This window comes from Sphaerodactylus townsendi, unplaced genomic scaffold (genome assembly GCF_021028975.2).
Source record: "Sphaerodactylus townsendi isolate TG3544 unplaced genomic scaffold, MPM_Stown_v2.3 scaffold_33, whole genome shotgun sequence".
Taxonomy (NCBI): Eukaryota; Metazoa; Chordata; class Lepidosauria; order Squamata; family Sphaerodactylidae; genus Sphaerodactylus; species Sphaerodactylus townsendi.
This window is the reverse complement of record NW_025950506.1, coordinates 210,689-235,446: the sequence shown is the minus strand read 5'-3', so window position 1 is coordinate 235,446 and position 24,758 is coordinate 210,689. Positions and strand designations below refer to the sequence as shown.

The following is a 24,758-nucleotide window of genomic DNA, read 5'->3' as shown; positions in this document are numbered from 1 at the left end:
CTCAGTTGCTGGCAATGGGGCTTGCTTCTGAGTAAACCCTCCTAGGGTCATGATTCACCCATTGGAAGAGTTGTGCGGTTGCTTCAAAGCAAAGCCACCGACTACCACCAAGCTTACATACCTCAGAGCCAACTATTTTTTTTTCTAAACTAAAACCTCAGTATTCAGGTTAAATTGCCGTGTTGGCACTTTGCGATAAATAAGAGAGTTTTGGGTTGCAATTTGGGCACTCGGTCTCGAAAAGGTTCGCCATCACTGCCCTAGACCATGGATCCTCAACATGGTGTCCACCAGCACCACGGGGCCCATTGACACGTTTCCTCATGCGCACAAGTGCTTTTAGAAAGTTGGTGGAATTTTTCGCCCTGCAAGGCTTCTGATTGGCAAATGGAAATCTGATGGCCTTTACATGTTTTTTTTAAATGTTGCTTTGGCCTCAGCTGCCACCAGAGCACAAAGGTCTTCACTCTGATAGCGGAGCCAGAAGTAAATTTATTCCACTTCTGGACTTTATTTTAAGTGAAGATTGAACTATGTTTTATTTCTGTGTTAGTTAGGTAGAAGCCAACTGTATTAGATAGGAAATAGGATTTATAAGTTTCTCTGTATCTGTGACTGCGCGGAACCTCCTTGGCTCAAGGCAGGAGTCCACCTCGGTCCCACCTGAGCCCATCCTTTCACGTGTAAAGGTCCCTGATGGGCGTACACAAAAGAAGATCTCGGGGAAAGCGCCTCGCCCTGCCTAATCCCGTCAGCAGGCAGATAAGGGGGCCATCTGTCATCAAGCTCCATTCCCTGACCCCGAACACCTGGAGGACCCTTTGTGATTCTCCTGCCAGTGCGTACGTCATCGCCTCGCCCTACTCCGGCGCGAAATCCAAGAAGGAGATGCCTATCGAACTCTGATTGGTTCCTGTATGTTGCAAATGCATGATTGGTTGTTTTGAACTTTGCTAGTGAATGGTGGTGGGCTGTCTTGTATTCTCCCGGGCTCCCGACGGGAGAAAATGTATTTAAGAGATTGCGAAGCTGCTAGGCCAGTGATGGCGAACCTATGGCACGGGTGCCAGAGGTGGCACTCGGAGCCCTCTCTGTGGGCACGCGCTCACAGAGTTTGTCATGTGGAGGGCAGAAAATCATCCCCCCCACACACACATCTAGGCTAGCTTGGGCCACTGAGAATGACGTGCTCACAGGTGGCTGCTGCCCGAGGGGTGTGTGTGCAGAGGAGGCAGAGATGCTAGAGGGGCACAGAGTGGTGCGCGCGGGACTTGCTGGAGGCTAGAGCAGGCTGTCCCCTGCTCGAGCAGGTGGGGCAGAAGAAGAGGGAGCCAACCGTTTTTTTCTAAACTAAAACTTCAGCATTCAGGTTAAATTGCCGAGTTGGCACTTTGCGATAAATAAGTGGGGTTTGGGTTGCAATTTGGGCACTCGGTCTCAAAAAGGTTCACCATCACTGTGCTTGGCAGTCAGTCGTTGTGTGGAACGGAGGTGCTGACACTTAGGCCAGCATCTCAATAAATCTTCTATGATATTATACTCGCCGTGTCGGGTCTTGCTTGGGTTCCTTTGCGCTGCCGAGAGCTGGGTACTTTGGGAGTTAGTATAAGTTACCAGGCAGCGCGGTAACAACTCTGTGACTGAAAGTAAGCTGTGGAAGCCATTTTGTGGCTGTCTCAGCCTCCTTCGGCAGCCAATTTACGACAGCTGTTCTCTGGCTGCACCCGACATGCAGTGTCAGGATTCCAAAGGTTCTCACAGGCTGGAAAAGTTTGGGGACCCCATTGAGTCAGCTCAAGACACCAGCCAGGGGTGGGATCCAACCAGTTCTCACCACTTCTCCAGAAGTGGTTACTAATTTTTTCTGAGTGCCGAGAAGGGGTTACTAAAGCAACCTCCCTGCCCAATAGGGACTGGAGGCGCATGTGTGCGGCGCCGCCACTGTTTGAATCCCACCACCCTCGGAACATGTTGTTAAAATTTTTGGATCCCACCACTGACACCAGCTATATCTTTTTCACTGAAAATAACTAAGTAGAATTGTAATTTCATCTGCCACGTGCTGGGCCGTCTTTGTTTTAGAATGCTCTGCTCAAAACAAATATGGCTCGGCACGTGGCAGGTGAAATTACAGTTCTATTTAGTACTTAGTTCTTTTGACTGTAAGAGCTACAACTGGTCACAACCTCTTTTGTAATGCAGGTTATTTTTAAGAAGAGTCCTGCTACATCAACCAATGGTCCAGCTAGTCCAGCATCCCATAGACACCGAAACCTATTCAGGGTCCTCAGATTTGCAAGCCAGGAGGGGCACAAAACTGAAGTCTCCCCCAGCTTCGATACCTTCGCTACTGATATGCAGAGATACACTGCTTCTGAACATGGAAGCTCCACTTAGCCGTGCATAGCAAACAGCCACGGGACAGAGCTGTTCAGATCCTGAGGCACTGAGCCCCCATACAGTAATCATGCATTGTGTGAGTTAATATTTTATTTTGTATGAAATCCCACTGCTCCAATCTTGAGGCCCAGTTGATTTCAGCAACAGAATCTTTCAAAGTTCCCATACAGGGAGAATTGTCCTGGCAAGTTGGTGCTGCCGAAGCAGCAGTCAGGAAAACGCACTCTGCTTAAGCTTAGAGGAACTTCTCTTTAAGACACCTGTGTGTAATCTTATAGCCAGAGCAAGAGCAGGAACCTGTCAGATTCGGGGATGAGGGCGATCCTTTTCCAAATACGTCCAAGATGTCCGCTTGACACCACTCTGAAATGTCAAGAGACATTGTTTTAAACTGGGTTTTAGCATTAATAGCAGCAGTGGCGTAGGAGGTTAAGAGCTCGTGTATCTAATCTGGAGGAACCGGGTTTGATTCCCAGCTCTGCCACCTGAGCTGTGGAGGCTTATCTGGGGAATTCAGATTAGCCTGTGCACTCCCACACACGCCAGCTGGGTGACCTTGGGCTAGTCACAGCTTCTTGGAGCTCTCTCAGCCCCACCTACCTCACAGGGTGTTTGTTGTGAGGGGGGAAGGGCAAGGAGATTGTCAGCCCCTTTGAGTCTCCTGCAGGAGAGAAAGGGGGGATATAAATCCAAACTCTTCTTCTTATATTTTGTAACTTGCATTTTTGTACTGTTTTTATATGTTTATTATAAATTGACTATAAGCCGCCTTAAGCCCTTAGGGGGATTGGCGGGATATAAATGCAACAATAAAATAAAATAACACATTGTCTTTTAGGAGTCACTAGTATATTGTAGTACTTAAGAGCAGGTGGACTCTAATCAGGAGAACCGGGTTTGATTCCCCACTCCTCCATGAGTGTTGGACTATGTTCTGGTGAATTGAGTTTGTTTTTCCACTCCTACACATGAAGCCTGCTAGGTGACTTTGGCCCAGTCCCAGTTTTTTCAGGGCTCTCTCGGCCCCACCTGCCTCACAGGGGGCTTGTTATGAGAGGAAGCCACTTTGGGACTCCTTAAAGCACAGGTGTCAAACTCACGGCCCTCCAGATGTTATGGACTACATGATGCTGGCGGGGGATGATGAGAACTGTAGTCCATAACATCTGGAGGGCCGTGAGTTTGACACCTATGCCTTAAAGGAATACAAAAAGCGGAATATAAATCCAAACTCTTCTGCTTCTTGACTTATTTTAGCTTAAGTGGACAAAAGCAACCGCCCCTCTGGAACCCAAGACATATTTTAACTGTTTCTGCGGGGAGCCGTGTTGGTCCGTAATAGGAGAGCTGGGTTCGAGAGTAGGCTTCTAATAAAGGGAATTTTGACTCTCGAAAGCTGATACCCCCCACAAATCTTGTCGGTTTCGAAGGGGCTACTGGACTTGAATCTAGCTTTATTATATTTATTGCATTTTTACCCTACCAATCTCCTGAAGGACTCAGGGCATATAAAAGCATATAAAAACAATACAATACAATAATATAAAAATATTTGTAGTGATAATATAAAATAATATAAAAACATATTGATCCCACACATCCACATACACCTCTTTAGTTCCTTTGTTAAGACGGCCCCTGCTTTTCGTTAGGTATTTCCCAAATCACCTGTTGTGATATCAGTTTTATTCTATTTTTGTACCTTTCAGAGCTCACAAGAATCTTTGAACAACTTCTTTGGCAGAGTGGAGCACAATGCGGCCTTTTACATCTTGGGCCTTTCCGTTCCCTCCTCCGAGGGACCTTTAGATTGCCGGACGCGATGTTTTGTGCACTGTTTTAAACGGTTTTAATGTGAGATTTAGAGCCCTCCGGGGGTGTTACAAAAGTCGAAGAAATAAATAAATAATTTTTTTAAAAGAAGAAGATATAGCCAATCAAATTGTTGTCCGTGAAAACATTTTCCAATGCTGCACAAGCCCACACTGTCTTGGGCAGTGAAAGACCACCTTCTGTGGAGCCCTGCGAGGAAGGCACCCGGTCAGGTCTGGAAGGCTGCCCCAGCTCCTGTCTCTGGTACGGGATGTCCGAGGAAATGCCCTCTGCCCATGCTCAAAAACATTACTGATGTTGGAATGAATTACTGAGAATGTATGAAGATATATAGAAATCACAGTCTCTAAACTTTTAAAATTGTTCTTGTTTCTTCTCGACGAGATGGAAAACTTATGATTCATTCATGCTTCAAATGTGTAACTTTTAAACTCACCTTCCTTGTATTGTACAATTTTCTTTCTTTTCTTTTTTTCTTATTTTGTGTAATTTTTTGAGACTATTCAATAAACTTTAATTTAAAAAAAAATGATGTTGGAAGGCTCAAAGGCGGATCTTGCGCGTTTCTACTCGGAAGCAAGCCCTAGTTAGGGTGCTATCCATCCGAGACGGCTTCTTTGGCACGAAGGACTCCGCAGGGCTTATTTAAGGCCCCTTCCGCACCTTTAGAATAATGCACTTTCAATCCACTTTCAATGCACTGTGCAGAATAGCAAAATCCACGTGCAAACAATTGTGAAAGTGGATTGAAAGTGCATCATTGTGCATGTGTGGAAGGGGCCTATGTGTAAACAGAGGCTGGATGAACATCTGTCAGGAGCGCTTTGACTGCGTGTTCCTGCATGGCAGGGGGCTGGACTGGATGGCCCTTGGGGGTCTCTTCCAACTCTATGATTCCAGACCAGAGTGCAGAGACGGGAGTCAAGCCCATCGCTTTGCCAGCACAAAGAGCCCTTTTGCAATCCTTACACCGACTGCCCTCGGAGAGAAAACCCCCTTTGTCACCGGCGCAGGGCTTCGTCCCGGATCGGGACGTGCATTTACCCGGGATCAAAACCCCAGCACGGGATTCAGTCCCGCGCCCGGATCCTTGCGACTCCCTCCCTCGTGTAGAGCCAGCCCGTTTTGCTCAGTGAGGCTGACTCCCGAGGAAGCCTGCACGCCGATTGCGCAGATTTACCCGGGAGTAAGCCGCAGCTTGCCCTCCCAGGGGCGGCCAGCCTATGGCGCTCCAGGTGTGCATGGACTACAATTCCCATCAGCCCCTGTCAGCAGGCATGCTGGCAGGGGCTGATGGGAGTTGTAGTCCATGCACACCTGGCGCGCCATAGCTTAGCCACCCCTGCAAACGGCCCGGGACGCGCGGGGCTTTGCGCGCAGCAAGCGCAGCGCCTTTGGAGAGGTTCCGGGTCGGGAGGGCTGGAAGATGGCGGCGCCCATGGAGCTGTACTGCTGGGCCGGCGGCTGGGGCTTGCCCTCCGTGGATCCCGACTGCCTGACCGTGCTGGTGAGTCCAGGATCCCCCCCGGGGTGGGGAGGAGGGAGGCAGCAGGGCTGGGACGAGCTTCTCCTGTGTGATTCCTGCCTGCTTGTCTTGATAGAGCTCTCTCCCGGGAATGCACGCGCAAGCCACCTTCCCCGGGCAAAGGAGTTTTTTGGCCTCGTTGCTGTGCAGAGAGGCTGAAAGGAAGCCGGGGGAATCTCAGGGCTGGGACGAGCTTCACCTGTTTGATTCCTGCCTGCTTGTCTTGATAGAGCTCTCTCCCGGGAATGCACGCGCAAGCCACCTTCCCCGGGCAAAGGAGTTTTGGCCTCGTTGCTGTGCAGAGAGGCTGAAAGGAAGCCGGGGGAATCTCAGGGCTGGGACGAGCTTCACCTGTTTGATTCCTGCCTGCTTGATAGAGCCTTCTCCCGGGAATGCACACGCAAGCCACCTTTCCCAGGCAAAGCAGTTTTGGCCTCGTTGCTGTGCCTTTGCAGAGAGGCTGAAAGGAAGCCCAGGAATCTCAGGGCTGGGACAGAGCTTCACCTGTTTGATTCCTGCCTGCTTGTCTTGATAGGGTCTCTCGGGAATGCACGCGCCAAGCCACCTTTCCCAGGCAAAGGAGTTTTGGCCTCGTTGCTGTGCAGGAGGAGAGGCTGAAAAGGAAGCCGGGGAATATCAGGGCTGGGATGAGCGTCCACCTGCTTGATTCCTGCCTGCTTGTCTTGATAGAGCTCTCTCCCAGGAATGCACAGCGCCAAAGCCACTTTCCCGAACCCAAGGAGTTTTGGCCTCGTCGCTGTGCCTTTGCAAAGAGGCTGAAAGGAAGGCGGGGGAATATCAGGGCTGGGATGAGCTTCACCTGCTTGATTCCTACCTGCTTGATAGTGCCTCCTCCCAGGAATGCACGCGCAAACCACCTTCCCCGGGCAAAGGAGTTTTTTGGCCTCGTCGCTGTGCCTTTGCAAAGAGGCTGACTATCAGGGCTGGGATCAGCTTCACCTGTTTGATTCCTACCTGCTTGATAGAGCTCTCTCCCGGGAATGCACGCGCAAGCCACCTTCCCCGGGCAAAGGAGTTTTTTGGCCTCGTCGCTGTGCCTTTGCAAAGAGGCTGACTATCAGGGCTGGGATCAGCTTCACCTGTTTGATTCCTACCTGCTTGCGTAGAGCCTCTCTCCCAGGGCTCTGCAGCATAGCCAGACAAAGGTTTTTTTTGGCCTCATCTGTGCCTTTGCAAAGCGGCTGACTATCAGGGCTGGGATCAGCTTCACCTGCTTGATTCCTGCCTGCTTGATAGAGCCTTCTCCCGGGAATGCACGCGCAAGCCACCTTCCCCGGGCAAAGGAGTTTTGGCCTGCGATAAGCTGTGCCTTGCTTTGCAAAGAGGCTGAATATCCAGGGCTGGGATGAGCTTCACCTGCTTGATTCCTACCTGCTTGATAGTGCCTCCTCCCAGGAATGCACGCGCAAACCACCTTCGAGACAAAGGAGTTTTTTGGCCTCGTCGCTGTGCCTTTGCAAAGAGGCTGACTATCAGGGCTGGGATCAGCTTCACCTGTTTGATTCCTACCTGCTTGATAGTGCCTCCTCCCAGGAATGCACGCGCAAGCCACCTTCCCCGGGCAAAGGAGTTTTTTGGCCTCGTCGCTGTGCCTTTGCAAAGAGGCTGACTATCAGGGCTGGGATCAGCTTCACCTGTTTGATTCCTACCTGCTTGATAGAGCTCTCTCCCAGGAATGCACGCGCAAACCACCTTCCCCGGGCAAAGGAGTTTTTTGGCCTCGTCGCTGTGCCTTTGCAGAGAGGCTGAAAGGAAGGCGGGGGAATATCAGGGCTGGGATGAGCTTCACCTGCTTGATTCCTGCCTGCTTGATAGAGCCTTCTCCCGGGAATGCACGCGCAAGCCACCTTTCCCAGGCAAAGCAGTTTTGGCCTCGTCGCTGTGCCTTTGCAAAGAGGCTGAGTATCAGGGCTGGGATCAGCTTCACCTGTTTGATTCCTGCCTGCTTGATAGTGCCTCCTCCCAGGAATGCACGCGCAAACCACCTTCCCCCGGCAAAGGGGTTTTGGCCTCGTCGCTGTGCCTTTGCAGAGAGGCTGAAAGGAAGCCGGGGGAATCGCAGGGCTGGGACGAGCTTCACCTGATTGATTCCTGCCTGCTGGATAGAGCCTTCTCCCGGGAATGCACGCACAAGCCACTTTCCCCGGGCAAAGGAGTTTTGGCCTCGTTGCTGTGCCTTTGCAGAGAGGCTGAAAGGAAGGCGGGGGAATATCAGGGCTGGGATGAGCTTCACCTGCTTGATTCCTGCCTGCTTGATAGAGCCTTCTCCCGGGAATGCACGCGCAAGCCACCTTTCCCAGGCAAAGCAGTTTTGGCCTCGTCGCTGTGCCTTTGCAAAGAGGCTGAGTATCAGGGCTGGGATCAGCTTCACCTGTTTGATTCCTACCTGCTTGATAGTGCCTTCTCTCAGGAATGCACGCGCAAACCACCTTCCCCGGGCAAAGGGGTTTTGGCCTCGTCGCTGTGCCTTTGCAGAGAGGCTGAAGCAGGGGGAATGCTGGGGGCTGGAGACCCGAGCTTCACCTGCTTGATTCCTGCCTGCTTGATAGAGCCTTCTCCCGGGAATGCACGCACAAGCCACTTTCCCCGGGCAAAGGAGTTTTGGCCTCGTTGCTGTGCCTTTGCAGAGAGGCTGAAAGGAAGGCGGGGGAATATCAGGGCTGGGATGAGCTTCACCTGCTTGATTCTTGCCTGCTTGATAGAGCCTTCTCCCGGGAATGCACGCGCAAGCCACCTTTCCCAGGCAAAGCAGTTTTGGCCTCGTCGTTGTGCCTTTGCAGAGAGGCTGAATCTCAGGGTTGGGATGAGCTTCACCTGTTTGATTCCTACCTGCTTGATAGAGCCTTCTCCTGGGAATGCACGCGCAAACCACCTTCCCCGGGCAAAGCAGTTTTGGCCTCGTTGCTGTGCAGAGAGGCTGAAAGGAAGCCGGGGGAATCTCAGGGCTGGGACGAGCTTCACCTGTTTGATTCCTGCCTGCTTGTCTTGATAGAGGTCTCTCCCGGGAATGCATGCGCAAGCCACCTTCCCCGGGCAAACGAGTTTTGGCCTCGTCGCTGTGCGCCATGCAGAAGGCTGAAGAAAGAGGCGGGGAATCTCAGGAGTTAGAGACCCGGCGTCCACCTGTTTGATTCCTGCCTGCTTGCTAGAGCCTTCTCCCGGGAATGCACACGCAAGCCACCTCCCCCGGCAAAGGAGTTTTGGCCTCTTCACTGTGCCTTTGCAGAGAGGCTGAAAGGAAGCCGGGGGAATCTCAGGGTTGGGACGAGCTTCACCTTTCATTTCTGCCTTTATAAACAGGACTGTTTGTAGCTCAGTTAAGGAAATCTCGGTCTTTTAGTTGGTAAAACCATTATTTTTAACGTAATAATGACGAGCCCCAGGTTTTAGAAACACCTGTAAGTCTGGCTGAATTTCCCCTTCTTCTTTCCCTTCCAGACTTACGCCCGATTCACAGGAGCGCCTCTCAAGATTCACAAAATCGCCAACCCGTGGCGAAGCCCGTCAGGTAACGTTTCAGAGAAGGTGGATTAATGTGAAGGCTATCGACGACAGGTACTATTTGATAGCCTTCACATTAAGAAGCATAATTTGGATTTATATCCCACCTTTCTGCCCTTTAAGGAGACTCAAGGTGGATTACAAGCTCCTCTCCTCTCCCCACAACAGACACCTTGGGAGGCAGGTAGGGTAGAGAGAGAGAACTGTGACTAGCCCAAGGTCACCCAGCAGGAATGTAGGAGTGCGGAAACCCATCTGGTTCACCAGGTAAGCCTCCGCCACTCAGGTGGAGGAGTGGGGAATCAAACCCGGCTCTCTGGATTAGAATCCACCTGCTGTTAACCACTACACCATGCTGGCCGTGTCGAGTAGAAAAATCAGTGTTTGCCTTCTGAATGTAAAGCATGTTTTTAGTCCCTAAGGAAACTGAGATAACTTTGAAAACATGGGGGCAGGGAGAAAGGTCCCTGTCCACCCAGGAAACTCTCCTGCCAAGTCCCATGTCGATGGCAACAGTGCTGAGCGGGTGGAGTTGAGGAAATGATCTTTGTGCTTCCACAGAGGCACTTCAACGATGTGGCTCCTTTATCTGAGGCGGAGTTGATGCTAAAAATGAGCTTTGCCCTGGTTAGCCTTTTCTCAGACCATGCGTCCGTCCCACTAGCCCAGTGATAGCGAACCTTTTCGAGACCGAGTGCCCAGACTGCAACCCAAAACCCACTTATTTATCGCAAAGGGGCCAACACGGCAATTTAACCTGAATGCTGAGGTTTCAGTTTAGGAAAAACGGTTGGCTCCGAGGCGTGCGTTATTCAGGAGTAAGCTTGGTGGTAGTCGGTGGCTTTGCTTTGAAGCAACCGTGCATCTCTTCCAACGGGTGAATCACAACCCTAGGAGGGTTTACTCAGAAGCAAGCCCCATTGCTGGCAACCGAGCTTACTCCCAAGTAAAAGATCGCGCTTTAGTTCTTCGCATGAAAATCAATGGGGTTTTACAGCTTAACAGGGTTACCTACACTGCTTCCCCAAAACTAGGTCTTAGGTTTAATGCTAATAATCGAGCCCAGCGGCCCAGGCCAGCCTAGATGTGTGTGTGTGGGTGGGAGGAGGGTGATTTCCCCCCACATGACGAACTCTGTTTGCGTGTGCCCATAGAGAGGGCTCTGAGTGCCACCTCTGGCGCCCGTGCCATAGGTTCGCCACCATTGCACTAGCCCAGGGGTAGGGAACCTGCGGCTCTCCAGATGTTCAGGAACTACAATTCCCAGCAGCCTCTGTCAGCATGGCCAATTGGCCATGCTGGTAGAAAACTGATGGAGGTAGTTCTGAACATCTGAGCCCTGGAAGTTCCCCACTAACTCTTAAGGCCCCTTCCGCACATGCAGAATAATGCACTTTCAATCCACTTTCAGTGCACTTTGCAGCAGTGCGGAATAGCAAAATCCACTTTCAAACAATTGTGAGAATGGATTGAATGTGCGTTATTCTGCATGTGTGGAAGGGGCCTAAGTCTTGGCAGGTGGGGTAGCCAGCTCTTGGTGAACATAAGAACATAAGAACGAGCCTGCTGGATCAGACCAGAGTCCATCTAGTCCAGCTCTCTGCTACTCGCAGTGGCCCACCACCAGGTGCCTTTGGGAGCTCACGTGCAAGAGGTGAAAGCAATGGCCTTCTGCTGCTGCTGCTGCTCCTGAGGCATTTGCAACCTCAGATCAAGGAGGATCAAGATTGGTAGCCACAGCGACTTCTCCTCCATAAATCTGTCCAAGCCCCTTTTAAAGCTATCCAGGTGAGTGGCCATCACCACCTCCTGTGGCAGCATATTCCAAACACCCATCACATGTTGTGTGAAGAAGTGTGTCCTTTTATTAGTCCTCATTCTTCCCCCCAGCATTTTCAATGAATGCCCCCTGATGGTTAGGCCCTTTACGAAGATGCTTGGTGCTTTCTGTGAGCGTGGCCTGGCTGGACAGAAAGTTTTTAGAAGCCTTTTAGAAGCCTTCTCTGGGTCGTGGCCACTTGATCCTGAAGTCAACCCCGCCCCCCCAACAATTTTTATGAGGATGGGCTGGTTTTCTTCCCTTTCGCTCTGCAGACTCTTGGCCACCTCAGAGCCTGGGCTTCCCTCCCAGCCGGAAACAGGCACTAGTCATTTGGGCTTAGTGATAATCCCACTAAAAGCCATATAAAATATTATTGGCTTCAGATCTCTCTGGGAGAGTTTTCTTTTTTCAACTGAGGTTGCCATCTTTGCAAACTGGCCTTGCTCCTGTGCTATAGAGAGATACTTAGGCTGCATAAATTAAAGGTGTGTGGGAAGTAGTGGGATTCAGCCAGTTCGCACCAGTTCAGTAATCCCACCACTGCCCTCCCCGACCCCCGCGCTCCTCCCCCCCCCGCCCCCCCCGGTGGCCCACTTGATTTCAGTGACAGTGTAGATTCTTGGGAAGAAAAGGAGTTTGGATTTATACCCCGCGTTTCTCTCCTGTAAGGAGTCTCAAAGCGGCTGACAAACTCTTTTCCTTCCTCTCCTCCCAACAGACACCTTGTGAGGCAGGTAGACTGGGAGAGTTCACCAGAGAACATTGGAGCCAGCCCAAGGTAACCCCACAAGGCCACTCGGGGGGGAAGGCGGTCCCTATAAACCCAATTAATAACAACAACAACAACAACAACAATAATAATATGTAATAATAATAATATATATGCATGCTCTTAACAACAACAACAACAACAACAACAACAACCCGCAGGAATGTGTAGGAGTGAGGAAACAAATCCAGTTCACCAGTTTAGAGTCCGCTGTTCTTAACCACTACGCCATCCTGACTCTACCACTGGGATGGCAGCTGCTGTAAATGCAGTATGTAAAAAAAATATCTGAATAGCCAGTCAGAAATTTTGCTAGACAAAGGCCTTACGTGGCCGCACAGACTTCCTGAAAACAATTGGGGAGTGCAAAAAAAGTTGTTGATGGGTGCCATGGTGCCCATGGGCACCTGTTGAGGACCCCCGGCCTATTGCATTATCTTTTGGATCTCCCTAACGGTTACCCGAAAAGTCTCCTTCAGGTGGTAACATGACACATTCCTCCATTACACATGGTGTAGTGCTTAAGAGCAGATGGATTCTAATCTGGAGAACCAGGTTTGATTCCCCACTCCTCCACCTGAGTGGCAGAGGCTTATCTGGTGAACCAGATGTGTTTCCGCACTCCTGCATTCCTGCTGGGTGACCTTGGGTCAGTCACAGTTCTCTCAGAATTCTCTCAGCCCCACCTGCGTCACAAGGTGTCTTGTAAGCTTGTAAGCCACCTTGAGTTTCTTTACAGAAGAGAAAGGTGGAGTATAAATCCAAACTCCAACTCCTCCTCCTCCTCCTCCTCCTCCTCCTCCTTCTTCTTCAGCAGTGGCGTAGGAGGTTAAGAGCTCGTGTATCTAATCTGGAGGAACCGGGTTTAATTCCCAGCTCTGCCGCCTGAGCTGTGGAGGCTTATCTGGGGAATTCAGATTAGCCTGTGCACTCCCACACACGCCAGCTGGGTGACCTTGGGCTAGTCACAGCTTCTCGGAGCTCTCTCAGCCCCACCCACCTCACAGGGTGTTTGTTGTGAGGGGGGGGAAGGGCAAGGAGATTGTAAGCCCATTACTGAGTCTCCCTGCAGGAGAAAGGGAGATATCAAATCAAACTCCTCCTCTTTAGCTACTTCTTCTTCTTTCTTCTTCTTCTTCTTCTTCTTCTTCTTCTTCTTCTTCTTCTTCTTCTTCTTCTTCTTCTTCTTCTTCTTCTTCTTCTTCTTCTTCTTCTTCTTCTTCTTCTTCTTCTTCTTCTTCTTCTTCTTCTTCTTCTTCATCTGCTTCTGCTTCCAGGGACCCTCCCAGCACTGAGGACCAAGGACGAGGGCATCCTCTCGGAGACGCACCAGATAATTACCCATCTCAGGAAACAGGTATATCACCAGGAGCTTTGATAGCTTTGGCACATATTTTTTCCCCAGTCGTTGTAGAGTTAATTTTTACATGGTTAAATTTCCAACCGGCTCGCGTAATAAAGAGAAGGGTTTCTTTTCTCAGTCAAAGGCAAAAGTCTCGTAAAATGTAAAAGGTTTTTGGTTTGGCTGGCTGGTTACAGTTCAAAGAACCCAGCTCACTCCTTCCTTTTTTGGCATTATCAGATTTCAAGGTTGCTAATCAACCTTTAATAGGCAACTCTGCTGCCAAACGGGTTGCGTAAGCCATGGTTTCTTGAAATCGTTTAGTCCGGATTCTCCAGTTGGACGAGGGAGTGGAACATCTTGTTACATAATGACTCCAGGATTTCGCTGATGCCCCGGGCACCGCAAGAAGAAACCAGATCCCAAAAAAGCAAGAGCTGTAAAAAAGGAGAAAGGTTTTTAAAAAGGAGTGTGCCCCCAAGGTTAAAAAACAAGACCCCACCCATCTTTACTTATTTATTTTGGTAAATTCATTTAAGTAGTCTGATGCACGAAGAGATGTTACAATAAGAAGAAGAGTTTGGATTTACACCCCCCCACCTTTCTCTCCTGTAAGGAGACTCAAGGTGGCTGACAAGCTCCTTTCCCTTCTGCTCTCCCCACAACAGACACCCCTGTAGCCGAGAATCAGGTGGGAGCTGGCAGAGAGTTCAAGAGAACTGTGACTAGCCCAAGAAGAAGAGGAGGAGTAGTTTGGATTTATACCCCCCTTTCTCTCCTGTAAGGAGACTCAAGGTGGCCGACAAGCTCCTTTCCCTTCCTCTCCCCACAACAGACACCTTGTGCCAAGGGCAGGTGCCAGAATGAAGGCTGAGGGATTCACAAGGGAAGAACTGTGACCAGCCCAAAGGTCACCCAGCAGGCTTCATGTGGAGGAGCGGGGAAACAAATTGGTTCACCAGATGAGAGTCTGCCGCTTAGGTGGAGGAGTGGGGAATCGAACCTGGTTCTCCAGATCAGCGTTCACCTGCTCTTAACCATTAAACCAGGCTGGCTGTCCTGTCTGCAATGGGGTTTTTTTTTAATTTGGAGAAAGATTCAGGCCCGCGAGGTGCCGCTTGCAGTGTGAAATGGGTTCTAGGCCCATTCTTGGCATGTCAAATGTTTTTTCCAACCACAGAGTCTTAGCTGCAGGTGTGTTTGGAGGCCGTCATCTCAGCCCTGTCTGTGTCTCCTTCTGGCTTTAGAAATTCAACGCCGACTATGACCTCTCAGCTCGGCAGGGGGCCGACACCCTTGCCTTTGTGTCTCTGCTGCAGAAGAAGCTGCTGCCTGTATTGGTGAGTTCCCCCAGGTCAGAGCAGGAGGAAACTATATGTGAATGGAGGGAACATAAGAACATCATAAAGCGCCTGCTTGATCAGACCAGAGTCCATCTAGTCCAGACATAAGTCTAGATGAATACCAATAATCTATGTATTACTTGATATACATATGGCCAGCAGTAATTTTGCTGGCTTCTGTCAGTATCCGATGGCCGTTTAAGTGAGTTAACTTAGCTGAAGGAATGGTCCTATAGTTACAGAAGGACCAATGTATATATTTTAATTATTTAGTATTTTTTTAGTACCAGTGTCTATAATTGTGAGCAATAATGGGCAAATTTTGTATGCTGATTTTGTATGTTTATTTTATGCCAATAAAGGCTTGTGACTAGTCCAGCTCTCTGCTACTCACAGTGGCCCACCAGGTGCCTTTGGGAGCTCACATGCAGGAGGTGAAAGCAATGGCCTTCTGCGGCTGTTGCTCCTGAGCACCTGGTCTGCTAAGGCATTTGCAATCTCAGATCAAGGAGGATCAAGATTGGTAGCCATAGATCGACTTCTCCTCCATCAATCTGTCCAATCCCCTTTGAAAGCTATCCAGGTGAGTGGCCATCACCACCTCCTGTGGCAGCATATTCCAAACCCCAATCACACGTTGCGTGAAGAAGTGTTCCCTTTCATTAGTCCTAATTCTTCCCCCCAGCATTTTCAATGGATGCCCCCTGGTTCTAGTATTGTGAGAAAGAGAGAAAAATTTCTCTCTGTCAACATTTTCTACCCCATGCATAATTTTATAGACCTCAATCATATCCCCCCCTCAGCCGCCTCCTCTCCAAACTAAAGAGTGCCAAACGCTGCAGCCTCTAAGGTGCTTAGGAGCAGTAGCAACAGCAGCAGCAGCAGCAGCAGAAGGCCATTGCTTTCACATCCTGCATGTGAGCTCCCAAAGGCACCTGGTGGGCCACTGCGAGTAGCAGAGTGCTGGACTAGATGGACTCTGGTCTGATCCAGCAGACTCGTTCTTATGTTCTTAAGGGCCCCTGACATGCATGGCCCAGGCTAGCCCAATCTCATCAGACCACAGAAGCTAAGCGAGGTCGGTCCTGGTTAGTATTTGGATGGGAGACCACCGAGGAAGTCCCGGGTTGCCATGCAGAGGCAGACAGTACCAAACCACCCCTTAATGAATCATAGAATCATAGAGTTGGAAGAGACCCTAAGGGCCATCGAGTCCAACCCCCTGCAATGCAAGGAGACATCAAAGCACTCCTGACAGATGGCCATCCAGCCTCTCTTTAAAAACCTCCAAAGAAGGAGACTCCACCACCTTCCGAGGTAGTGAGTTCCACTAACAGCCCTTACTGTCAGGATGTTTTTCCTGATGTTTAGGTGGAATCTCTTTTCCTTCGCTTTGAACCCGTGACTCCTGGTTTTAGTCTCTGGAGCCGCAGAAAACAAGCTTGCTCCCTCACCGACACAACATCCCTTCAAATATCTAAACGTGGCTATCCTGTCACCTCTTAAACTTCTCTTCACCATACTAAACATCCCCAGCTCCTAAGTCTCTCTTGGCAGGGCATGGATTCCAGAAGCCCTCCTCTGGCCCCGTTCCAGCTTGTCAATATTCTTCTTGAATTGCAGTGCCCAGAACTGGACACAGTATTTCAGGTGAGGTCTAACCAATGCAGAATAGAGAGGTACAATTACTTCCCTTGATCCAGACACTATACTCCTATTGATACAGTCCAGAATCGCGTTGGCTTTCTTGGCCGCCGCATCACACTGTTGACTCATGTTCAGTTTGTGGACTGCCAGGACTCCCAGATCCCTTTCACACGTAGTGTTGTCAAGCCAGGTTTCAGGGCAAGAATGCCTCTTCCCTTGGAAACCCTACAGGGTCGCCAAGGCTGTGAAGTGACAGCATCCTGCAATTGATGGGGCTGAGAATCGCTGAAGGGTGTGAAGCTGAGATTCAAAGAACTCCATGCCCAATGCGGAATTCCAGACGCACACGCAACCTTGTAATATAAATCTTGATCCTCCTTGATCTCAGATTGCAAATGCCTTAGCAGACCAGGTGCTCGAGAGCAGCAGCAGCAGAAGGCCTTTGCTTTCACCTCCTGCATGTGAGCTCCCAAAGGTACCTGGTGGACCACTGCGAGTAGCAGAGAGCTGGACTAGATGGACTCTGGTCTGATCCAGCTGGCTTGTTCTTATGTTCTTAAGGGCCATCAAGTCCAACTCCCTTGCAGTGATACGGGAACCTGCGCCTTTATGGACCAGCGGCCTGCTTCTGGATAAGGAAACTTCAACGTGTTTATGGATTCCGTGGCACCTCTCTTCCCACCCACCACTCACTCCATGTTCAGAGGAAATAGATCCCTGACTCGGAGCTGCTAGACATTGCTTTCACATTCTGCATGGGAGCTCCCAAAGGCACCTGGTGGGCCACTGCGAGTAGCAGAGTGCTGGACTAGATGGACTCTGGTCTGATCCAGCAGGCTCGTTCTTATGTTCTTATGTTCTTAAATTATTAAAGGTAGCAAAACTGGGCCAGCGTAGAGGTTCAGTGCCGTGCTTTCCCCTCTTCCAGATTCACACGTTCTGGGTGGACGCCAGAAACTATGTGGAGCACACGCGGAAATGGTACGCAGAGACCATCCCCTTCCCTCTGAACTTCTTCCTGCCGGGCCGCATGCACAAGCGGCAGCTTGAGCGGCTGCAGATGATCTGCGGGGAGAATTGCCTGGAGAATGAGGAGGCGCTAGAGAAGGAGGTGAGTGGGGTGGCTCCGGCCATTCACCCTTCCTGCCACATTGGGCGTAACGTATACATCCCCATCCGCTGGCCAGTTTTCAGTGGACCACCAGACCCTGCGGGATGAAAAGAATTCTGGACGAGGCGGGTCTTGGTCCGATCTCTCAAGGCTGTTGGGCCCGGGCCATTACGCTGCGGCCCTCACCTGGCCGCATCGCTGAAGGCTTCTGAGCCTCCCCTGCTTGCACGTAACTAGTCAATAGAGCTTGGCCGTTCATCCTTATCTGCCTTCCTGAAGGGGTGAACTGTCTGTCCTAAACAATGCTTCTATTCCCACCGTACTTTCACGTGCTGATATTATGGGAATGCGAGGGTGGGTGGGTGGGATTTTGGGTTGAACTTTTCTGTAACTTACAGATATATACCAGAGGCCAGAGAGCCAAACTTCAGTTTCGGCTATCTTGGGCCCTTTCTGCACACGGGTGGAAACGCACCTCCACCGGCTTGAATTGTGCCAGTGGAGGCTCGGGGACGTTCGGCCGTGCTGGCCGGCCCGACTTCCCCTCAGCCAGAAGCTGGCTCCATTATGGAGCAGCGTCGGTCGCCCCCACTTACCATCCCATCCAGCGTCACTCTAGAGGGCTGCAGGGCCCCGCCCACGCTGCCCTCTGGCCTCCAGGGGTCGGAGGGCAGTGTGGGCTCCGGGGCTCTAATAGCTCTCAGAAACGGCATGGACAGGAGCGGTGAGTGGAGGGGGAAAGCAGCGTCTTCCTGCCAGTGCTGTTCGCACCCGGCAGGAAGGCCGGTGCTTTGGAAAAACCTCGCTTGTTTTGCGAGGTTAACAGGGGCGGCTTCACACCCACTCCTGGGTGGCCAGGAAGTGTGAACAGCAGCCCAGGTATGGAGTTTTTGCCGTCCCTGGGTCGCTGTATTACGCCTGTGCGGAAAGGGCCCGAGCCTTTGGGCTGACATGGTTCCAATAAAGCTCTTGAAATCTTCTTGAGTATCGTTTGATGACCGGAGTAACAGACCCTAATAAAGGCATTGTTTTTTTTCCAATCTTACGCATGGATCGCAACCTTAAGAAGAAGAAGAGTTTGGATCTTTACCTTCCTCTCCTGTAAGGAGACTCAAGGTGGCTTACCAGCTCCTTTCCCTTCCTCTCCCCACAACAGACACCTTGTGAGGCAGGTGGGGATGAGAGAGTTCTGAGAGAACTGTGACTAGCCCAAGAAGAAGAAGAAGAAGAAGAAGAAGAAGAAGAGGAGGAGGAGGAGGAGGAGGAGTTTGGATTTATATCCCACTTTTCTCTCCTGTAAGGAGACTGAAGGTGGCTGACAAGCTCCTTTCCCTTCCTCTCCCCACAACAGACACCTTGTGAGGCAGGTGAGGCTGAGCGAGTCCTGAGAGAACTGTGACTGGCCCAAGGTCACCCTGCAGGAATGTAGCAGTGGAGAATCAAACCCGGTTCTCCAGATCAGAATCCACCTGCTTTTAACCATTACACCACTCTGGCTCCCTCCTGAGACGCTCTGCCCCAACTTTGAACTCATAAGGTTTATGGCTGTAGGCGGGGGACTGACCAAGAGGGCCTGTGCGCAGGTTTCATGATGTGGAGCACAGGATTTGAACCGGCAACTCTCTTTGTGCCCACATGGCTGTACGGGATGCTGAGTGCCTTGGCTCCTGTCCCAGCCCAGCCCAGCAGGCAGAAGTTCTTTGGAGACTTCGTAGAAATCAACATGGGCAGGCAGGCCTGATCCATCCATCCATCCATCCATCCATCCATCCATCCATCCATCCATCCATCCATCCATCCATCCATCCATCCATCCATCCATCCATCCATCCCTCTCTATCCCTCTCTATCCACCCCCCCTCTCTCTCTCTCATCTATCTATCTATCCTAATCTAATCTAATCTAATCTAATCTAATCTAATCTAATCTAATCTAATCTAATCTAATCTAATCTAATCTAATCTAATCTAATCTAATCTAATCTAAAGGCCAAAGATTTGATGGTCGGCCCGTGGTGGCGAACCTTTGGCCCTCCAGATGTTATGGACTACAATTCCCATCAGCCCCAATTGGCCATGCTGGCAGGGGCTGACGGGAATTGTAGTCCATAACATCTGGAGGGCCAAAGGTTCACCACCACGGCGCTAGGCCGAGAAAGAAGTAGGCAACCATTCCCTGTATAGATGACAACTTGGTTTCCTTTTTGACCTTTCTGTGAAGCGGAGAGGACTGTTTCAAGCCCACGCTCTACGGTCCCCGAACGGGGTGGGGATTTTGGGGTGCCCCATTTTCTTTCTCTTTCAGGCCAGCTTCCTTGGATGCCTTCGTCTTCAGCCACCTGGCCCCGCTCCTGAAGGCCAAACTGCCCAACGGGAAGCTCCAGCAGCACTTGAAGGCCTTGCCCAACCTCTGCGATTACTGCACGGCCATCTTGAGTCTCTACTTCCCCTGGAATGAAGGTGAGGACCGCTCCCGTCACTGTGGTTTTTTAACCATGAGCCGCCTCCAGAGAGCCAGCCTGGTGTAGCGGTTAAGAGCAGGTCCACTCTAATCTGGAGAAGCTGGTTTGATTCCCTGCTCTGCCACTTGAGCTGTGGAGGATTATCTGGTGAACCAGATTAGCTTGTGCACACCAACGCAACCCAGCTGGGCGGCCTTGGGCTAGTCACGGTTCTTCGGAGCTCTCTCAGCCCCACCCGCCTCAAAGGGTGTTTGTTGTTGGGGGGGAAGGGCAAGGAGATTGTAAGCCCCTTTGAGTCTCCTTACAGGAGAGAAAGGGGGGAGGATATAAATCCAAACTCTTCTCCTTCAAGCAGGGCTCTAAAGAGGTGGTGTAGAATATATTCTAAATAAATCAGTACATGCTGGGAATTGAACAGGGGACTTTCCACCTGCAAAACCGGTTCTCTGTTGCTTAGTCATGGCTCCCTCCTGCAGCACTGACTCTCCAAAGTCTGGTCCTCTTTGCTCCCAGGGTGCAATCCCAAGGTGCAGTTTCGTGGAGTGATTTCCTGGAGTGATTTAGTAGCAGTTTTCCTGGTTTAGTAGCAGTTGAGTAGCAGATTTCCTGGAGTGATTTAGTAGCAGTTGCTCGCCTTGCAAAGAGCCTGGCTGGTCCTCACTGTTGGTTCATAGAATCATAGAGTTGGAAGGGACCCCCAAGGGCCATCAAGTCCAACCCCCTGCAATGCAGGAACAGACAATCAAAGCACTCCTGACAGATGGACATCCAGCCTCTGTTTAAAGAAGAAGAAGAAGAGTTTGGATTTATATCCCCCCTTTCTCTCCTGCAGGAGACTCAAAGGGGCTGACAATCTCCTTGCCCTTCCCCCCTCACAACAAACACCCTGTGAGGTAGGTGGGGCTGAGAGAGCTCCAAGAAGCTGTGACTAGCCCAAGGTCACTCAGCTGGCGTGTGTGGGAGTGCACAGACTAATCTGAATTCCCCAAATAAGCCTCCACAGCTCAGACGGCAGAGCGGAGAATCAAACCCGGTTCCTCCAGATTAGATACACGAGCTCTTAACCTCCTACGCCACTGCTGCTCCTTACAAACCTCCAAAGGAGACTCCACCACACTCCAAGGTAGTGCATTCCACTGTTGAACAGCCCTTACTATCAGGAAGTTTTTCTGATACTATCAGGAAGTTCTTCTGATCACACAGCACCCCAGTGATTCCGGCCATGAAAGCCTTCGACAATATAGTTCTTCCTAATGTTTAGGTGGAATCTCTTTTCCTTCACCTTGAACCCATTACTCCTGGTCCTAGTCTCCGGAGCAGCAGAAAACAAGCTTGCTCCCTCACCAACGTGACATCCCTTCCGATATTGAAACATGGCTATCATGTCACCTCTTGACCTTCTCTTCTCCAGACTAAACATGCCCAGCTCCCTAAGTCTCTCCTCATAGGGCATGGATTCCAGACCTTTGACCATTTTGGTCGCCCTCCACTGGACCCATTCCAGCTTGTCAGTATCCTTCTTGAATTGCGGTGCCCAGAACTGTACACAATGTGAGTCTGACCAATGCAGAATAGAGAGGTATAATTACATCCCTCCATCTAGACCAGGGGTCTTCAAACTATGGCCCTCCAGATGTTTATGGACTACAATTCCCATCAGCCCCTGCCAGCATGGCCAAGTGGTAGGGCTGATGGGAATTGTAGTTCATGAACATCTGGGGGGTCATAGTTTGAAGACCCCTGATCTAGACACTATACTCCTAGATACAGCCCAGAATCGCATTGGCTTTCTTGGCTGCCGCATCACACTGCTAACTGGCTGCCAGACCGAGGGCATCCCAGTATCGTAAGGTGTCCAGCTGTTGTGCAGCATCTCACGGATCTTCTTTCCTTACTAGGGGATCCACCACCGCCAGTCCCCAAGGCGGCTACCGGCGAGGAAGCCGAGGAGGACCCCTACAAGCGCCGCAACCAGATCCTGTCCGTGCTGGTGGGGCTGGCGGCCATGATCGGTTACGCTTTCCTCAGCGGCATTGTCTCCGTCCAGAGGCAGGCGGTCAGCCAGTTACGGCCTCGTGCCATCGCCCTGGAGGAGGAAGAGGAGGAGAAAGAAGAGTGACCCACACAGGCCGAAGACGTCGTGCGCCACCGTCGTTCCACAAACTGTTTTGTACCTGACTGGCCCTGGCCCGCCCCCTTCCTCTGACTCTTTCCACTTATTCATTCCAGAACCCAGCAGGGAGGGGGGTGGTAATAAATCCACGTGACTTCTCTGCGTTCAGCTTGTGTCTTCTCTTCTTAGGAGTCCAGTGTCAAGATCGAGGGCTGTAATTGTACCTCTCTGTTCTGCATTGGTTAGACCTCGCCTGGAATATTGTGTACAGTTCTGGGCACCGCAATTCAAGGAGGACATTGACAGGCTGGAACGGGTCCAGAGGAGGGCGACCAAAATGGTAAAGGATCTGGAGCAGCAGTGGCGTAGGAGGTTAAGAGCTCGTGTATCTAATCTGGAGGAACCGGGTTTGATTCCCAGCTCTGCCACCTGAGCTGTGGAGGCTTATCTGGGGAATTCAGATTAGCCTGTGCACTCCCACACTCCCACACACGCCAGCCGGGTGACCTTGGGCTAGTCACAGCTTTTTGGAGCTCTCTCAGCCCCACCCACCTCACAGGGTGTTTGTTGTGAGGGGGGAAGGGCAAGGAGATTGTAAGCCCCTTTGAGTCTCCTACAGGAGAGAAAGGGGGGATATAAATCCAAACTCTTCTTCTTCCATGCCCTACCAAGAGAGGCTTAGGGAGCTGGGGATGTTTAGTCTGCAGAGAAGCGTAGGTTAAGGGGTGACATAACCATGTTTAACTACCCTGTTTCTCCGAAAATAAGACATAGTAGAGGTTTTGCTGAAGTGCTAAATATAAAGCATCCCCCGAAAGTAAGACGTAGCAAAGTTTTTGTTGGGAAGCATGCCCGTCGAACAGAACACCAGAGCATGCAGCTGTGGAGCGGAAAAATAAGACATCCCCTGAAAATAAGACATAGCGCATCTTTGGGAGCAAAAATTAATATAAGACACTGTCTTATTTTCGGGGAAACAGTATTTTTTATTATTTATTTATTTATTTATTTATTTATTTATTTTTATTTTTCAAACTTATATACCGCCCAACCCCCGAAGGGCTCTGGGCGGTGAACAACATAAAGTTCAAATACAAATAGACATAAAATCAAATACAAGAATCTTTCAATAATTTAAGTAAAAATGCAGCAATTACTACATAACAATGCCCGCTGAAATCCTTCTTAAACCCTCCCGAGCGGAGAGAAGAGAGGGTGGGTCCTGTAGATGATAATGGACCCAAAGTTCTGTGGGGATGAAAGGGGGGGGAGGGGGCACTTTCAGCAGCTGGACACTCCAAAAGCCCGGCAGAACAACTCCGTCTTACAGGCCCTGCGGAACTCACCAAGATCCCACAGGGCCTGGACAGCTGGAGGAAGAGTGTTCCACCAGGCAGGGGCCAGGGCTGTAAAGGTCCTGGCCCGAGTGGAGGCCAGCCGCATCATTGAGGGGCCAGGGACTACCAGTAAATTGGCCTCTGCCCAACGCAGAGGTCTAGTGGGGACATATGGGGTAACGCGGTCCCGAAGGTATGAGGGATGTCATGTCGAAGAGGGAGCAAGCTTGTTTTCTGCTGCCTCAGAGACTAGGATATGGAGTAATGGATTCAAGGTGAAGGAAAAGAGATTCCACCTAAACATCAGAAAGAACTTCCTGACTGTCAGGGGTGTTTGACAGTGGAAGGCACTACCTCGGAGTGTGGTGGAGTCTCCTTCTTTGGAGGTATTTAAACAAAGGCTGGATCAGCATATGTCAGGAGTGCTTTGAGTGCATTTTATGTCAGGAAGTTCTTCCTAATGTTTAGGTGGAATCTCTTTTCCTGCACCTTGAACCCATGACTCCTGGTCCTAGTCTCCCTCTTGTTTGCTCCCTTTTTGACATGACATCCCTTCAGATATGGCTATCATGTCACCTCTGAACCTTCTCTTCACCAAACAACATCCCCAGCTCCCTAAGTCTCTCTTGGTAGAGCATGGACTCCAGACCTTTGACCGTTTTGGTCGCCCTCCTCTGGACCTGATCCAGCTCGTCAATGTCCTTCTTGAATTGTGGTGCCCAGAACTGTACACAGTATTCCAGGTTCCAGCTTATCAGTGTCCTGCTTGAATTGTGGTAAGGACTGTTCAACAGTGGAATGCACTACCTTGGAGAGTGTTGGAGTCTCCTTTGGAGTTTTTTAAAGAGAGGCTGGATGATCGTATGTCGGGGGGCTTTTATTGTGTGTTCCTGCATGGCAGGTGGATTGGACTTGATGGCCCTTCCAACTCTATGATTCTCTGATTCTATGATAACACCTTAAACTTGATCTGCTACTCCACCTGTGCCCAGTGCAGCCGACAGAGCACAGGTTGTACATGCAACAGACCCGAGGATCCCATAAGTAGCCTCTCTGTCGCATTCTGGACCGGCTGGACTTTTCGAACCAGACCCAAGAGCAGCCCTGTGTAGAGTGAGCAGCAATAATCCAGCCTAGAGGTGACCGTTGGCGAGGAAAAGGGAGCAAGGATAATCGGCAGAGCCTTCTTGCCAGTGGTAGGATCCAAAAATTTTAGGAACAGGTTCCCATGGTGGTGGGATTCAAACTGTGGCGTAGCGCCAATGGGGCTGGGCGGGGCACAACGGGGGCGTGGCCGGGCATTCCTGGGTGGGGCTGTGGCAAGGACGCAGCCGCTGCGCCGGTCCTTGGGCGGGAAACGAATGCACGCAGGCGCAGGCTGCCACGCACGCCGGTGCACCTCCTGCTAGGCTGCTTCAAGTTCTGCGCGCTACTGCTGAGAGGAGGGGCGTAGCTAAGGCAAAAATCACGTGGCAAAACCACCAATTAGCAACCCCCTCTCGGCACACACAAATAATTAGTAACCTGTGAGAA

At 50.7% G+C, this 24,758-nt stretch overlaps 1 protein-coding gene across 1 annotated transcript; it reads left to right on the top strand.

The window, feature by feature from the left end:
- The first annotated feature begins 5,586 nt into the window (after nt 1-5,586).
- On the top strand, nt 5,587-22,056 carry MTX1 (metaxin 1). The gene is made up of 8 exons (XM_048482976.1): nt 5,587-5,740; nt 9,218-9,287; nt 13,149-13,228; nt 14,461-14,553; nt 17,132-17,318; nt 18,996-19,009; nt 19,542-19,773; nt 21,674-22,056. The coding sequence occupies exons 1-8, from the start codon at nt 5,660-5,662 to the stop codon at nt 21,892-21,894; spliced, it is 978 nt and encodes a 325-aa protein (XP_048338933.1). The 5' UTR covers nt 5,587-5,659; the 3' UTR covers nt 21,895-22,056.
- The last annotated feature ends 2,702 nt before the right edge of the window (nt 22,057-24,758 follow it).